Source organism: Thamnophis sirtalis, unplaced genomic scaffold (assembly GCF_051295495.1).
Source record: "Thamnophis sirtalis isolate CommonGarterSnake01/CBP01778 unplaced genomic scaffold, rThaSir2_p1.2 scaffold_6, whole genome shotgun sequence".
Classification (NCBI taxonomy): domain Eukaryota; kingdom Metazoa; phylum Chordata; class Lepidosauria; order Squamata; family Natricidae; genus Thamnophis; species Thamnophis sirtalis.
In genome coordinates, this window is record NW_028261386.1 from 21,726,533 (window position 1) to 21,743,762 (window position 17,230).

Consider the following 17,230-nt stretch of genomic DNA (forward strand, 5'->3'; position numbering starts at 1 on the left):
AAAGCGCGTCGACAAAAGCGCGCTGTAACGTAACCCTAAACCTAACCCTAAACCTAACCCTAAACCTAACCCTAAACCTAACCCTAAACCTAACCCTAAACCTAACCCTAAACCTAACCCTAAACCTAACTGTAAATCTTACCTTAAATGAAATTGCACTTCTGTCGGCGCGCTGTTGTCGGCGCGCTTTTGACATCGCGGTTTTAGCGCCGCGGTGTCAGCGCGCTTATGACGTTCGCGCTTTTGACGGGTCACGGGTGTGTCTTATACATCCAATACAGACATTTTTGGCCTCCCAAAGCCCCGTCCCCGCATCCCATTTTGCAAAAAATAGGTGAAAATGGACCATTTTCACAAAAATGGAGGCTTTTTCGCCTTGCCCCAGCCCTGCTGAAGTCTGCAGAGTGATGGTGGGAGTTGAGGGAAGGCAAAAAACCCTAAATTTTTGCAAAAAACAGCCCATTTTTTTGCCCGTTTTTCACAAAAACAGGGACATTTTGCCTTGCCCCAGCCCTGCCATTGAATAATCATTGAAAATAGAAAAAAAACCCTGTCTTTGCAGGGTCAGAATAATTGAAAATTTGCCCTGGCATTATGCATTGGTGATAATACTAATTAATTAATTAAAGTAAAAGTAACAGTAATGGTTCCCCTCACACATATGTGCTAGTCATTCTCGACTCTAGGGGGGCAGTGCTCATCTCCGTTTCAAAGCCGAAGAGCCAGCACTGTCCGAAGACGCCTCTGTGGTCATGTGGCTGACATGACTAAATGCAGAAGGTGCACGGAACGCTGTTACCTCCCCACCAAAGTGGTCCTTATTTTTCTACTTGCATTTTTACATGTTTTCAAACTGCTAGGTTGGCAGAAGCTGGGACAAGTAATGGGAGCTCACTCCATTGTGCAGCGCTAGGGATTCAAACCACCGAACTGCTGACCATTCTGATCTACAAGCTCAGCATCTTAGCCACTGAGCCACCACGTCCCTTGATTAATTAATTATATGCCATCAAATCAATGTTGACTCATAATAGATATATCTTCTCCACTTGGCGTTTCATGTCTTCTCGTAATTATCTTCACTGCTACAATTGCATCCATCCAGCTTGCTATGAGTTATTCTCTTCTTCTCTTTCCTTCCACCTTTTGCACCATTATGGATTTCTCAAGGGAGCTGGGTCTTCACATAATATATCCACAATATACTAGTGACTGTATACTGGTATTAATATACATAATTGATTAATTAATTGACTTATACATAGTTAATATAGTCTACCATACTATTCCCCTTTGGTTACTTGATATATAATGATATCACTATATAAATCAATAAGACTCCTTACTACATAAAGCTTGTGTTTTAAGATATAAATGCTTTATTTTTGTTTGCACTTCAATAAAAAGGATTTAAGTATAAAATAGTGTGTATAAGAATAACATTCATGAGTTTTGTAACAGAGACTAATTGTTGTACTGTTTTTAATTAAGAGACTTGGCAATATCATCCTTCATAGTATTTACACAATGTAGCAAAGCTTTGTTTAGGGCATTTCTCCTGGATTTATGACAATTGCAGAAGTTTTCTTCCCCTATATAGTTTTTGGTGCTGTACCTTGAAAGCATATCTGCCCAAATGGCTCATAGATTGGGGTACAGTACCTTTCTTTAGAAGCACTGTATTATTTTATGTCTAAAGGTTAATGCCCCACGATAGAACAACATGTGCCTTATTAATTGCTATACATTTGTGCCTTCTTAATTACTATACATTTCAAATTAATGAAGGAGAACTCAAATTAACTCTCGCCAAAACAAGTTTGGAAGCCTGGACTCAGTAGCATTTGTATTTTTTTGCAAACCTCTTTCATAAAATTCCCATTTATTCTGTCCAGGTCTAAAATAACTTATGGGAGTCTATAATAGTTCAGTTTTTTCATGGTTGCCAGGCAATAATCTGTCAACACTGTTGCTTGGAGATATCCAATCCACATATTACGATGTAGTATAATAATTTGCAATGTAGTAATTGATAGCCTGCAATTCTTGCATAGGAGAACTATTTAATACTGCACAGATTATGTTAACTATTATACATGGGTGTTGTTTAATGTTTATATGACAGGTTAATGCCCCCCCTCCACATTGTTTTAAATATTTTCATAATTCCTTAAATATTTCTAGAATCCATACTGCAGTCAGACAATGCTATTTACAATAATTGCCTGCATCTCCTTTTTTCAGATTCAATCATAATTTTACTTAAAAGCTACAGATGTAAATTTTCCCATTTCATTTTTAAAAGAATACTGCATCCAAGCTACCCTACTATAACCAGATCTGATAGAAAGTTCTCTCTGAATGAAAATAATTATTTGGATTGTTTAATTGGGGTTTTACTTGGAATATCGTACTGTAATTGACTAGCAGCAAGGTGGATGGACTCAGCTACAATGATGATGGGTGCACTATTGCAAGACCAGGTTAATCTATCTATATAATTACTAAGCGTCTATGGAGATTCTCAATCATCCAGGTCATGATTGTCCCAAAGATGCTTTCCAAAAGCCAACTGCACTTTCTTGTTTTTTTTTCCTTGAAAACATTTTGTGTCTCATTCAAGAAGCTTCAGAACTGAAGAAACTTCTTGGATGAGAAGTGAAACTTTTCAAGGAAAAAAACAAGAAAACCCATCTGCCTTTTGGAAAGCACCTTTGGGGTAGTTGCTAAGAGTTAACTCTGGCTTTATGGCACATAATCAATTGTATATTCCTTATATACCAAAGAACTGGAAAATGACCAATGTACCATTATCGTTTAAGAATCAATCTGGAGGTAAAAGGTCTTGTTTTATAAAAACTCATTAGCTTGACTTCTAATCTGGATAAACATCCATTTTATAAAAGCTACACACACACAAACCTATGTTTCTCTCTCTCTCTCTCTCTCTCTCTCTCTCTCTCTCTCTCTCTCTCTCCCTCCCTCCCTCCCTCCCTCCCTCCCTCCCTCCCTCCCTCCCTCCCTCCATCCATCCATCCATTAATGCAATTAACACAGTAGCTTCTATTAAATTAACATGGACCAAGATTGTTGGGGGCAATATGCTGAGTGACTCTGTAAACCGCTTAGAGAGGGCTATAAAGGACTTTGAAGCAGTATTTAAGTACCGATACTAAGGATATTGCTATCTTTAAGCAGAATCTTCAAGCAGAATGTTACTTGTCCTAAACAGAAGGACTGTTATATTCCATGTGCTCTATAAAACTCTGAGTTCTGTGAACATGTGGTTAAGATGTACCTGCATAGGTATATGTATGAAGCATAACTCTATTGAACTTTCCATTGTCTTATATAGGGCATTCTCTGCTCTGTTTTGGGGAAGATGATTGCAACTTAATGCATACTAAGAGGAATTGCTGTTATTTCTCTGTGTAACTCATAGCAAGATGGGAGCTTTGAAGGAATTTTATCCATAGCACTTTTTTCTAGCTTTTCTGTTGATACAGAATGGATAGGAACATCAAGAGATATTGAAATAATGGGTGCTTTTAAGAAGAGATTTGTTTCCACATGAAAACTGATTGATAGTGTAGGTTCTCCTGCTTGAACAGGGGGCTGGACTAGAAGACATCCAAGGTCCCTTCCAGCTCTATTCTATTCTATTCTATTCTATTCTATTCTATTGAATGTAATTTTGACTTTGGATTTTATATATTAGATTGATAGATCTTTATAGAAATGACTTATTCATATTATTATGGAAAAATAAAAAGCTGTGATTTGATGCTAATGCCTTATTTTACTGCAATAGAGAGAGTCGGAAATCAATACTTATTTTTCTTTTCCTTTCCCTACCTTTCCTTACTTCTCTTCCCCTTTCCTTCCCTCCTCGGTGTTATTTATTTACTTTGTATTTTTTATTTTATAATACTTAATAGCCTAATAAAAATGTTTGGAAAAAAAGAAGAGGAGATTGGGCAACCATTCGTCTGAAATGTTTTTCCTGTTTCAGCAGGGGGTTGGATTGAAGACCCCAAGGTCCCCTTCAACTGTTATTTTGTTATTTGAATAGAAAAACTGGAAAACACACACACACACACACACACACAACCATGAGAGGACAAGAAAGAAATTGAAAACTAATTCTGTGCTGCCATTTATTGTTGTTCATCCAGATTTTTGCAGTCCAGTACTTACAGTCCTAATCTAGGTGCATTTCTAAAGGCAGAAATTGTTGGTGAAGGAGGAGCTGACGTCGCAACGACACGACATGTAATGTTGGAGACGGTGACAGGGAAGAGTATGTCCTCTGATCTCAGGGACACCGCAAAGTCCCTGACTGATCCAGGAGAATCTCTTTTTGCCGACGACAGAAGCGCAGCCATTGAAGCTGCTGAAGTTGGGACAGCTTCGGAACGGGAGGAAAACGGAAAGAAAAAATGTGTCCATCTGGTGAGGAAATCTTACTATTATAAAAGAGACTACCCCCCCCCCAATAAAGCTAAATTAAATTTGAAAACAGAAGAGAACAAGTGGCAAAATTAAGCTACTAATAGACAGTGTGTGGAACTTTTGCAAATGTTTCCTATTCTTTAAATTGAATGGATTAGTTTTTCTTCTTCCACTTTTTATATTCTTTTTTTTATATCTATGGATTAAAATCATTTTCCTTATTTTTATAATGCTGGATTGGATAGGGGTTTTGTTTTTTTGCTCCATTTAAGGATTTTGTTTTCTTTAAGACTGGAATATAAAGAAGATATAAAAGGAATACAAAGAGGGCTATAATAACCGAGGGAAAGGAAGTAACACTGCCACTTAGAGGCTGGAGGCTTGGAAGGCTTGGAAATATTGTCTTTTCTTTTTTCTCTTTGATCATTTGACTTTGCATTTCAAGGTTCCTCAGCTTGTTTACAGAGAATGATAGTGAGAAGAGCATGGGTTGTTTATACAGGTGCTCTTCGGGAGCTTTATTGGCAGCTGGAGTGGAGTGAAAACAAAACCTTGTCTTGAAAGATTATAAATGTACTTGCTTTAAATTTAATAAAAAGTTTTGAATGCCAGAGTGGCAGTGTTTACAAGTTGGAAGAATGGTGCAACATGAAAAAGAAACCTTAACATTACAAAAGATTATGCTTGAAATTAAAAAATTATTAGAAGTAACAGAGAAAATTGAGAAGAGATTGGAGAATATAGATCGTAGAACAGTAAAATTTGATGGAAAAATTGAGGATGTTCATCAAATGAAGAAAGTGGAGGTCAAAGTTCTAAAAACTGAAGGAAAAAATAAACAAAGAGATAAGAAAATTGTTGATACTGACACTGAACTGAGCATGGTTGGGAATAGAAAGAGTGGAATATGGAAAGGGGAGATAGATGGACTGGAGCTCTATCCCAGATTTCAAAGTATAGAAGAAGAAAAGAGAGAAGATTTAATGGAACTAAGGAGAGAAATTTTGTCAGATGCACTAGTGATAGCCAAAGATAAGCTTATCAAAGAAGCAGATGGAGGGTTTCGAGCTTATACAAGATATGCAATAAGCAATAAGTTGCGAAGAGAAGTCCATACAAAACTTACTAAGGAAATAACCAGAATACTAATGCCACAAATGGCAAGAGACATAAGACTGCACTATTACTGGAAAGACACAGGTTGATGTAATAAAAGCTTATAATAAAAATTAAGTCAAATTTAGTTAAATTTAGAGCATTATGTATAAAATGAAGTGATAATGGATACAGTTAAATAATTGATTGATAACAATAATAATGCACATATATGTATATGTATTGGTTTGATAAGAGGAAATTTGATATAAATTGCAAATGATGACTACGAAAGAAGGTTTAGAAACTGTTATTAAATATAACCAATTTTTATTTAGAACATGTTATAAAGATGTAATGTTACTGGATGATATTGCCATTATGTGGTTTTGCTTTAAATCTTGAATATTTTATATAAAAGGACGTAAAAACAATTATAGCTAAATGAAGGTTGAGGTATGATGATAGTAATATAAATAAATATATTTGATTTAAAATATATGATTTGATATGAATTGTAGGTGATGACTGTGGAATGCACGGAAGTTTTTGTAACCAATCGACACACTTTCTACAATTTGTAATAGAAGATGATTTTGTGGTTTTGTGTGTCTGTGTGTGTTTTGTCTGTTTGTGTTTATTCAAAAATAAAAAAATATTTATAATAAAGGCAGAAATTGCAATGTGCCATAAACTCCGTGAGTTTCAGAAGGATGAGGAGAAGAGAAAGGAAATGGCTATTCTTGTTGTCATCAACTTTTTTTTTAGATTTTTACCCCACCTTTTTGCAATTCGAGGCAGCATACATACCAGTACTCCTTCCTCTTCCTCTTTTCCCAACAACCCTGTGAGGCGAGTTGGGCTGAGAGACAGCGACTGGCCCAAAGTCACCCAGCTGGTTTTTCATGCCTAAGGCAGGACTAGAACTCACCAAATCCTGGTTTCTAGGCCAGCCCCTTAACCATTACATAGAACTGGTTTTTTATAACTGGCTCCACCTTGGCCAACAAGTAGCAGTGGCAACAGTGTTGCAAAGTAAAGCTACTTGATCTTTTACAGATTACTGTTTATGTTCAATAATAAATATAAATATAACGCTTGCTTTACATTTTTTAAAGTTGCCAGTGCCAGTTCAGGCAACTAAGGCTTCATTCAAATGATTAGGGAATTTAGAGGCACTCCTCCGGCTACATTAAGAATACAGTTCCATATCTTCATTTTAAAAAGTATTAGCTTCGTAAAACGATACTTTTCTGGAAAGATGTTAATATATTCATTCTTTTTTTAGTTAAACATTCTGGCAGGCTACTCCAGTACAGATTTACTGAAATCCTTGTTCGGAAATATATATATATATTTATTTATATATAAATATATATATATATATAATTTCTGTCTGCCATCATTGGATAGTGGTATCTTCCTACTGCCATATATATATGTACATATATATATATATATATATATATACATATATATATATATATATATATATATATATATATATATATATATATATATATATATATATATATATATATATATATATATATATATATATATATATATATATATATATATATATATATATATATATATATATATATATATATATATATGTACATATATATATGGCAGTAGGAAGATACCACTATCCAATGATGGCAGACAGAAATTTAAAACAAACGCCCAATGTAAGCTGCAGTTATTTGTAGAAACAATTGTTTACATCTTCGCAGAAAACTCGGAAGAGAGGTTTACAAGAATGGATCTAATTAGAGGCAATCTTTGGGGAGGGGGAAAGCGGGGTGTCAAGGGTTCTTGCGGCCTTTCTTGCCCTTTGTAGTTCAGAGGAAAAGACTCCACATCCCGTCATGCAGCGCGGGAAGGGACCGGAGCCGGAAGCGTTGGCTATTCTGCCGTCCGCCCCGCGGATGGGCGGGAGCGCCGGAGGAGCGGCGGCTGTCGGGGCGTCGCGAAAGAAGAAGCGGCTTCGCCGGTGGCGATCCAGGCCGAGCGGCCCGGAGGGGGGGAAGGTATCCAGGGCTGGAGCCGCTCCCAACCCCCCGTGCTGCGGGGCAAGATGCCCCGCCGGAAGCAGCGCCACCCGCAGCCCGTCAAAGGTCAGCGCCGGGTTGCCGGGCTCACCCTGGGGACGCTGTGCCGCATCTCCGTCCGCCTGGCTTGTGGTCTGGGCGGCGGGGGCTTCGGCGGTCCGTCTCTCTCCCTAACCCCGAGGCTCCGGCCTGTCGGGGGGCTTCTGGGCGACGGGCTCCCCGACCGACCCCTGGTCTGAGCTGACCGCTGTGCTGGGCAAGGGAGGAGCCCCGCCTCTTTCGAGTCCTTCCTCGTTCGGCGGGTTGGATTCCGGCCACAATCGGGGCAATTAATCCGCCCTCCCCTTCGAAAGGGAGGCAGGGCGACGCCACCGGGGTGCCTGGGCGACGCCGGCCGTCTCTGCGGAGCGTTAGCGGGGGGGGCCCGGTTCTCACACGGCCGCATTCTGCTCTGTCTCATTGTAGTGGACGTCCCTGGTGCTCCGGCCGAGCCGTCAAGAGAGGAGAGCCCGGCGCCGCAAGCCAGCTTCCTCTTAAAGCAGGAGCTGTCCCTGTCCCTCGAGGACGAAGAGGACAGCAGCGCTCCGATTCTGGCCTTCGAAAAGGACTCCGAAGGTGGGTTCGGGTCCTGGCTTGGGCAAAGTCGGAATAAGAGAGGGGTGTAAGAGGGGTTTGGATGGGAGACGGGGCGGGGGCGGGTGGGGAGTTGTGCCTAGGAAGAGAAAGGGCCTCTTGGATCCTCCCATTCGAGTTGCCAGGAATTGGATCTAGTCAGCGGGTCTAGTCAGTGGTGGGATTCAAATAATCTATGCCCTAATGACTTCTTCCAACAACCAGTTCACCAAACTGCTCGGAAACTTAACTGGTTCTCCCGAAGTGGTGCGAACTGGCTGAATCCCACCACTGGGTCTAGTATGCCAAGCCAGCACCAGTCTCTCCTCCACCATCTTCTTACTTTTCAGTACTGTTTGGGTGTCATGTTTTCTGAGTGGGCAAGTTGGGTGTGTTTAGTACCAGGCAGAGCATCCCCAGGAGAGGGACTTGTAGCTGATAGAAAGGCTTGTAAGTGAGGGCAAGGATTTTAGTTGTGAGGAAAAAGGGTCCTGGAGTTTAGCCTCCCCTACACATGGTAACCCCCTATTGTACCAGCAGGCGAGGGAGAGGACAAAGTGAGGATTCCCACAGCTGCCCACCTGATGTCCCCTCCTTGTGTGCTGCAGACTCCCTCGGGGGGACACCTGGACTGCCAGCTTACACGCTGAGTGATGAGGATCTCCCGTCTCTGTGCCAGGCCCAGGACGAAGATGGAGAGAATGAAGGGCCGGGCCGGGCTTGCCAGCATTGTGGCCTGCCTAGTCCTGGTTCTACTCCCTGCTGCCCCTCTGAGGTAGGGGATGAGGAAGGCTCCCCTAAGGGGCGTGTAGTCTTTTCCTGCCAACTGTGCCCCTTTGCCTCACACTACTCCAGCCACCTCAAGCGGCACATGAAGACTCACAATGGCGAGAAACCTTACCGCTGTCCGCATTGCCCGTATGCCTCAGCTCAGCTGGTTAACCTGACACGCCATTTGCGAACCCACACTGGTGAGAAGCCCTACCACTGCCCCACCTGCCCCTTCGCTTGCAGCAGCCTTGGCAACCTCAAGAGACACCAGCGGGTCCATGGCCAGGAACGTCCAGTGCGCTGTAGCTCCTGCAGCTGCCACTGTGTCCAAGGGAATTCCCTCCAGCACCACAGCGCGGGGATCCAGGGGGAATCGGAGGCAGAAATGGAGGGACCACCCATTGCAGATCAGGAGACAGGTACATGATGGAAATGGCAAGGTAGAATTCCTAGCCTTGCAAAGGGAGGGAATATACATAAAACTTTCAGTGGGGGGAAGAGGGAGAAACTTTACAAATGTTGATACACATAGTTCTCATAGCTTTTGGAGTCTAGCAGAGTTGAGGACCTGCAGCCTGATACTCTTTGTGTCTGCCACATTATTAGCCTAAACCAGAGCATGGAATTTGTGTGCCAAGGAAGTGTACTGACCCTTGCTCTCTAGGGGGGTTTGGTTGCCCCTCCTCTAATTTCAATTGTAACAGCAGTATTCTACACTGGGTTTGTAGTACATTAGTTAAGGATAGAGGATTATGCAAATTGGTCTGCAAATTGGCAGTGAAGGAAGTAAGTTACATATGGTTCCAGTGATATCTGTGTAGAGCATTTCTACTTATTGCTATTTTTCTTCCACAGAGCCACCACCATTGCTGCCTAGCTCCCCATTTCTGCAGGCGGAAGACTCTAATACGGTTCTTCCTGAGCTGCTCTTCCCGTTCACGTGCAGGGCATGTGGATTGGTGCTACAAGCTGATGAAGGCTTGGGTGAGCCAGTATGTGGGCGTTGCAGCCTGGCAGTGCTGGGGGCTGAACCGGCCTCACCAAAAGGCTTCTCCTGCCAGTTATGCCCTTTTATTACCACCTATCCTAACCATCTGGCCCGTCATATGAAGACACACAGCGGAGAGAAGCCCTTTGCCTGTGCGCTCTGTCCATATGCCTCAGCCCATCTGGACAACCTCAAGCGGCACCAGCGGGTGCACACTGGTGAGAAGCCCTACAAGTGCCCCCTATGCCCATATGCCTGTGGCAATCTTGCCAACCTCAAGCGCCATGGACGCATCCATTCGGGGGACAAGCCTTTCCGTTGCCGTCTCTGCCCATATTCGTGCAACCAGAGCATGAACCTCAAGCGCCACATGCTGCGGCATACAGGTGAAAAACCCTTTCAGTGCCGCATCTGCCCCTACACTACTGGCCACTGGGACAATTACAAGCGTCACCAGAAGGTGCATGGGCAGGGCCTGGCAGAGGAAGGAGGGCCTGGTCCAGACAGTAGCCTGACCTAATGATACTGAAAGACTCCTTGAGCTTCCGATTCTCCTTATAGTTGCCTGCTGTCAAGCCTATGTAAAAGATTGACTGGGATGTGCAGGAGGAGGAGCTGAGTGTACTTGCAGGAGCAGCAGTACCAACTTACTTTTTAAGAAAGTATTATTTCCTTTGCTGAAAAGCACCTTGGGGCCTTGCCCTAATCCAGTGCTTCTGTCCATAGGAAGAAAAAGGCATCTGCTCTGCAGACCATTCTCTGAAACTGTTGCTCTGTGGGACAGCTGAAACCTGCAGAGGAGCTCCTTTGTCCTCTTTTGTCTTTTTTGTGCCTCCCCTCTCTAGTCCTTTAATTGTGGTTGCTGCTTGAATCTGTGTAATTTATATGGTGTATTAATGCATTAAACTGTTTTCTTATCTGGCTTTATTTTGGCTGGCAAGAGCAGCTGGAGACTAACTGGCAAACCTGATCACAGTGCAGTTGTGCTACTGCTGAACTGGCCTGTGTGAGCATGTTTACGGCAGGCATACTGTGTGCCCTCTTCACCATCTTATTTTCAGCAGGAGAGGAACACCGATAATATGGTTTCAATAATGTGGCCTCCACTGTGTCCATAACCGCTACCGTATCATTTTTGCTTGAGTAGGCGGCTCTAGTGCCAAGATGTTGGATCAGGAAATTGGACGCAGTAGAGAGAAGGGCTCACAGGATTTATTTCCAATCATGATTTATTGAATCATTGTCACAAACATTTGTTAATGTTCAGATGTAAACAGCAGGTAGATAAACAAGATTACAAGTCTAGCGGTTATAGTTAAAAGTCTACTGTGAGCATCAGAGTTGTGTTTGCTCTTTGTGCAAATGTCCACTCTACCCTAGTTTGGCATGTATGAAGCTGAAGCTTTACTAGTCAGCTCTGCAAATTGCCTCTGTAGACAGAGACTCTGGCAAAGGACACACAGCCAGCTGGGGGCTGAGGCACATCAAGATCAACCCGCAAGCAGGTCATACATTCCACAAAGACCTTTTTGGGCAAAGCAGGGCATTTAAAGGTCCTCATCGCCAATGCCCTCAAAGGCGTAGTTGCCATGGAAATCATTCGCCCCAATGTCATTTGAAGAGCTGGAATGGCTGATGGCCCGTAAGCTGACAGAGCCCAATTTGCTCTAGATAAGGGAGAGAAGAGGTGCAAATTAGCAAGAGCCATGCCATGGTAGATCATATTTTTCCATAAGGATAAGAGGAATAATTACTCACCGAGACTCTTGTAATAGGGTCCCTACTACCATCAGGGGAATCCTAGCAAAACACAGAGGTATGTTAAAGGAGAAAAACCAATTGAAGGGAAAAGGAGGAAACAGAGATAACAGGATTTACCTACCAAAAGAGGAGGTGATTTCACTGCTTGCTGACTGTCTGAACGCTGTAAGGCTCCAATGGTTCGTCTGCGGAACATCTATGAAAGAAGAGACTACTGAGATGCTTGGAGGCACCCATCCTAAGACACTGCTTTTGTACATGATCAGGAAACAAATTTGACCTAGCCATCTACACCAAAGGGATAAGAAGCCTGAGTCTCACCTTACGTATGCTTCCTCCAGATTTCTTTACCATCAGCTCATCCACCATGGACTGCAAGCAGATGCTCAACATTATAGCCTAAGATACGAGAGAGAAATGCTCTTACTTCTCTGCAGTATTATCCCAAACTGACGGAGCCTTGATTTTGTAAACTTAGGATAGAAAAAAAAACAACAAATTTGATACTGGAGTTATGATTGGGAAGCAAATAAGAATAAAATTGAGCTTGTTTCCATTTGTGATATTCGAAGTGCATTATTTGTAAGGAGAATAGATTAGATCAGTAAAGGAATCTGCATTGAGTGGGGTAGCGGATTAGATACCCATCCAGTTTACTAGTTTCAAAGTTCAAAATGTAAGAATTCATCCAGGATATAATTCACACACACACGTACACACATTCTACCTGTGGACTGGTGATGGTGACCCACTGCAATCGGTCCTTGCTCATCAGGTACTCAAAAGCTAATTCCAATTTCACCTCTGACTTGCCAGAACTTGTGCCCGATGTCCCATTGTGCACAGGAACCTAAAAAAGAGCAGTCTAATGATTGCTTATTAGTGAAGCAGCGGGTGGGGAATATTGAGGCTGGAAAACTCTTGGTTTGCTTGCAAATGTCAAAGCTGCTTCTCCAACCTCTTAAGAAATTTCCAGACACAAGGGAGGCACAGAGAAAGTACTCCTCCCTCAAAGCAGAACAGGCCATCCTCAACAAGGCAGAGACTGATTCATATGTTAGCTCACCGAGGAAGTAACTCGCCAACAACGCATTCGTGTCACTTTGAAACTCCCTTCCTTGATCTGGTCATTGGGTAGCTTGACCTGGAAATTCAGTTCACTATTGCCTGCTCCAACAATGACATGACAGCCTTTCTCAGGGAAATCCGTAATACAAGGGTCAAATTTAAGATAGCCATAATACTTGAGGGTTTGCGCCAAGCGGATGAACTGTAACAAAAGAGAGAACATTCACTGGGAAGCTTGTGATTTTTTGGATGTATAAATTTCATTACAGCTAGCTGGGAATGAAAGAAGGTAATGTAGATTGATTCACTGCATAGTAAAGGGAAAATGGAAACCTACCTCTTTTTTAGAGACTTTTTCCTGTAAAGATTTAAGCTGACGGTGCTGTTCCTTATTGGCAAGGATCCAGCCCCGTTCAATATCTGCAACTGTCTGTGAGGAAACAGAAATAGAGGAGGAGAAGGAAATGCTGCTGCTTGTTTGCCCACCTCCCATCTTCCTCCCTGTCACTCAACCTTAGTGCCTGACCTGGGCATATAGCAGATTTAGTCCTACCCGCTGCTCCATGACATCATCATCAAAGGCAGAGTCCCAGTAGCTGGGGTGGAGGAAGAGGAAAGAGATGGCAGAGGCAAGCCATTAATGGGTCTTCACTCAACTATTATTTGGCTGGGATTTATTATATCGACTCCTACCCTTTGCATGTTTCTTACCTCTTGCGCAGCAGAATCTTGTATTCAGGGTTGCGGAGGCTGGTGACTGATACATAAGGAAGCTCAAATTCCTGCAATTTCCGGATGACTGTAAAAGATGAGAGTTCAGAGCCAACCATGCCTCAAACTTATCCCTAGGCACACAGACAGAAACACATGCCTGCCCGCCTTTCCTGACGGGCAGACTGGTTTTTTTCTGCCATTATAGCAAGCGCAGCAAGAGGTTAACTCACAGGAAAATGCTCCATCCTTGGCTTCACGCACAAGGAAGAGATGGAAGTATCCAATCAAATCCTCCGGCAAGTCCAACTTCAAGGCCACAGCCTACAAACAATGGAAAGATAAGCCCGATGCTGAATCCTTTCCTCTTAACAGCAACTTGGGGAAAGGCTACATTAAATATTGCCACTGCAGGGGGGGCTTCTTGGTAAATGCCATTAGTTCATGGAATAAAGTAAATAAAGTCTGTCACACTGAGTCTCACTGTAAGAAAAGGTGAGAAAGTACTATGGGCATATAATCTCTCCTCCATTTCTTTCTCAACATGAGCCATTCTCATTTCTGGGAAAGCCTTACCTCCAGAACATCTTCTGTTTGGTCTGAGGTAAGAATTGTGACTTTCACCTTCTGCCCATTGGATAAGAGCACATCTAGCTGTACCTCTTCAGTTGGGATCTGCTGGGTTTCCTGGAAATACACAGGACTCCAATCATTTTCTCCACCTGGTATATACTTTGCACTCTGCATTTACCTATCTCCTTACCTGCTGGGCTTTTCGCAGAAAGCTATTGAAGATCTCACTACCTCCCAGCAAAGGATCCTGCCGTACTATGGATTAATAACAGAAATATCAGCTTTTTTTAATCCTTATGATTTTAATATTTTATTGTCAATAGGTGTTCCCTGTGCATAGAGAACACCTGCTTGTAAATGCATGCATACTATTTTCCCTTGATTTGCCCAACAAAACCTACCTGCTTGCATATATTTTTCTAGTTGTTCCCGCCGCTGCTCCACTTCCCCTGGAGTGAGAGTAAATATCTTTTTTGGAGGAAAGGCTGGTACCACGTTAGCTCCATATTCCTTCCTTAGCTGCAGAAAGAAAAGCAGAGTTCATCTTCAGGCAGTAAAATCCCTTTTTGCTACTACTAGAATTTTGGTAATGAGATATATACACCCATTTTTTCTTTCTAATGTTTTTCTGCAAGTATAATTTGCAGCTATACCATTGGCTATGATAGGAATTGACCAACCAGACTGTAACCCAAGGCTGATATTGTGGGTTGAGAGAGAATGACCCAAGGTCACCTCACTTAGTTGGCTTTCATGCCTAAAATGGGACTACAACTAACAATCTTCTGGTTTCTAGCCTGGTTCTTAACCACTAGACCAAACTGCCTTTCTTAGTTACGTAAATTAATTGAATTAATAAAACACGCAAGACTTTTAGTGAAATACTGTTCACTAGGGATACTGTCCAAAAAGGAACAATTCCGGCAATTTCTTACATGCCTCCATGCCTTACCTGTTCATGCAAACCAAGCAGCTGGCTGTATCGCACCTGGCAGTGCAGAACACCATTCACATGAATGCTGTAAGCCTGTTGGGAACAGATGGAAAAGGCATCATTAGGGAATCTGTTTATGAGAAAGCCTTTAAGCTATCCCATTCCCAGAGATACAACGGGGAAACGGTATAATCTGGTATGAATCGCAAAGTACTAATTCCATAGCCGCATGAAGATTCAAAGAAGGAACAGGTCTTCTAAACTAAGGATTCACTAATCCCTTTGTGGTCCTTAAGAATCAATTATAGCACAAAAACAGTCTCTTAGGTTATCCATCATCCAATGCAGAAAATATGCATGATGCAAAAGTTATAAATCTTAGTGAAGGAGTATTGAGGCCTGAAATAAATATGCCTTTCGATAACATTTAAAAAATTAAATTTTGTAACCAAGATTTGATGAAATGGTACTACAACTGTACTATAAACTGCAAGCCTAAATTAAGGAAATGGCTTTCGGTAAGGTAAGATGTATGAGCCCATTTGTTGAGCTCTATGGCTTTGCACTTTATTCAAAGTAGCCCTTTTGTATCAAACAGAAACAAAAGACAAATTGCATCTACAATGAAGGGATATCTGGGTTTGCTCCTGGACTTTGTACATAGGAGTAGTTATAGAATCCATAATTCCTGGCTATGCAAGGAATCTTTCCCATGCCAAAGGACTGTTAATAGAAAGTATCTCTTCTTAAAACAGTGTTTATGATTATTTTTCTGAAACAGCCAAAGCCTTTTTAACAGAAACAAAAGATGAATTGTTTTGAAACACCCAAACACCCTTTTTAACCAGAAAAAAACCCAAAATAATTCAAGGAGAGACTCTCTAACAGAAAGCTTTTCAGTGCCAGAATGCCTCTACTTCTACATTTTAATCTTTGTTATGGCCTTTGCGTCCTCCTTGGGGGAGGACAATGATATATATTTTATTTTAATTTGAGTTGGAAAGAGAGACGACTGAGATTTGGGTCGTGGCTGCCTCACAGCTGGCAGCTACAACTTCCTCGGGGGGGGGGGGGCATCCTGGCGCCTGCTGTTATTTGGCTTCAAGACTCAGCGCGGAGGGAGAGGTAAACTAAACGGAGTTTTTGCGGAGGAGAAGCGAAACCACCCATTCCAACCGGGCGCTCTTCCCACCCACCCCCGCCCACTCCGGCTTCTCCTGAAGAGCCCGAAGGCGCCTGCAGATGCTGTAGGAAAAACAGCCGAAAGGCACCAGAGAGAGTCGCCCAGGGTGCAAATCGCACTTCGATGCCCTTTCCAGATGTTAATCCCAAGGGAGGGGGAGGCTGCCCGGAGAACTCTGCGCCCCGCCTCCAGGGGCTTGACACTCGCCACGTAGGCCGCAGCGCTGCCGCCATCCCCGGCGCGGGTCTCGGTCTCGGGGATGGAGAAGTGCATGGCCGCTTCCAGCTCCTTCTGCAGCTGCTGTCGCCGCCGCCGCCGCCGCTACCTTCGAATCGGGCCGGAACTGGGTTCCGATGTAGCCGCCATCTTGCGGGCGGAGAGAGGGAGGGAGGCACCACTGTGGGCGGAACGGAAGGAGGAGGACCGGAGAACACTCGTCTCTCCCTTCCCTTTTTTTTTTTGTTTTGGCCGCCGGTCATCCCCCGGCCCTCTGCGTGGATGGTCTGACCCAGGAAAGACCAAGTGCTGGCCATAAGAGGGAAGATTGAAAGCGAAGATGTCTCCGTTTTGCCCAGGTTCACTTTTACCTCGACTGTTCGGAAACCCCCTCACCCCCATTTGGAATAAGGGAGCTGAACTGCCCCCCCCACGCCTAAGGCAGCCCGTGGCACGTAGAAGTTAAGCGATACAGGCACAACCAGAGAGCAATATTGGTCTCTAAGAAATCTCGGAGCCTGCATTGCCCTACGGCCGGGCAGGGTATCAAGGGGTGGCCAGCTGCCCCTTTCTCTCCTCACCTTAGTGGCACTACGCTGTCCGTCCAGCGAGGTGGGTTAGCAGCGGAAAGAACAAAACCTCTATTAGGGACGGACGGAGGGACTGGACAGGGCTATCCGGCCACATAATGGTCGTCCGGATTTTTACCATCCGGTTTCCCCTTTTTTTAATGCTTATACGTGGTAATCTGGGTAGCCGCTAATGCAGTGTTTCTCAACCTTGGCAACTTGAAGATGTCCGGACTTCAA

At 43.2% G+C, this 17,230-nt stretch overlaps 2 protein-coding genes across 2 annotated transcripts; one reads left to right on the forward strand and one right to left on the reverse strand.

Moving 5' to 3' along the window:
* The first annotated feature begins 7,481 nt into the window (after positions 1-7,481).
* On the forward strand, positions 7,482-10,897 carry ZNF513 (zinc finger protein 513). The gene is given in 5 exon segments (XM_087717364.1): positions 7,482-7,574; positions 7,576-7,670; positions 8,070-8,219; positions 8,757-9,406; positions 9,843-10,897. Coding segments are annotated over 5 exon segments (1,641 nt in total). The 3' UTR covers positions 10,496-10,897.
* A 289-nt stretch (positions 10,898-11,186) lies between these two features.
* Positions 11,187-16,593, reverse strand: SNX17 (sorting nexin 17). Its single transcript, XM_014062614.2, has 15 exons — positions 16,413-16,593; positions 15,041-15,115; positions 14,490-14,607; positions 14,279-14,343; positions 14,092-14,202; positions 13,749-13,839; positions 13,516-13,603; positions 13,331-13,400; positions 13,142-13,234; positions 12,803-13,006; positions 12,464-12,586; positions 12,058-12,135; positions 11,858-11,932; positions 11,734-11,775; positions 11,187-11,642 (listed from the first exon to the last, which is right to left on the reverse strand). The coding sequence occupies exons 1-15, from the start codon at positions 16,476-16,478 to the stop codon at positions 11,523-11,525; spliced, it is 1,419 nt and encodes a 472-aa protein (XP_013918089.1). The 5' UTR covers positions 16,479-16,593; the 3' UTR covers positions 11,187-11,522.
* Positions 16,594-17,230: the final 637 nt, after the last annotated feature.

Bases quoted from the DNA above. Each gene is read 5' to 3' on its own strand.
- SNX17 (XM_014062614.2), bottom strand. From the start codon at position 16,478: ATGCACTTCTCCATCCCCGAGACCGAGACCCGCGCCGGGGATGGCGGC. The intron at 14,203-14,278 runs GTAAGGAGATAG...GTGTATTTCCAG, and splicing joins TTCTGCGAAAAGCCCAGCAG to GAAACCCAGCAGATCCCAAC. The intron at 11,643-11,733 runs GTGAGTAATTAT...TCCCTTATCTAG, and splicing joins ACCCTATTACAAGAGTCTCG to AGCAAATTGGGCTCTGTCAG.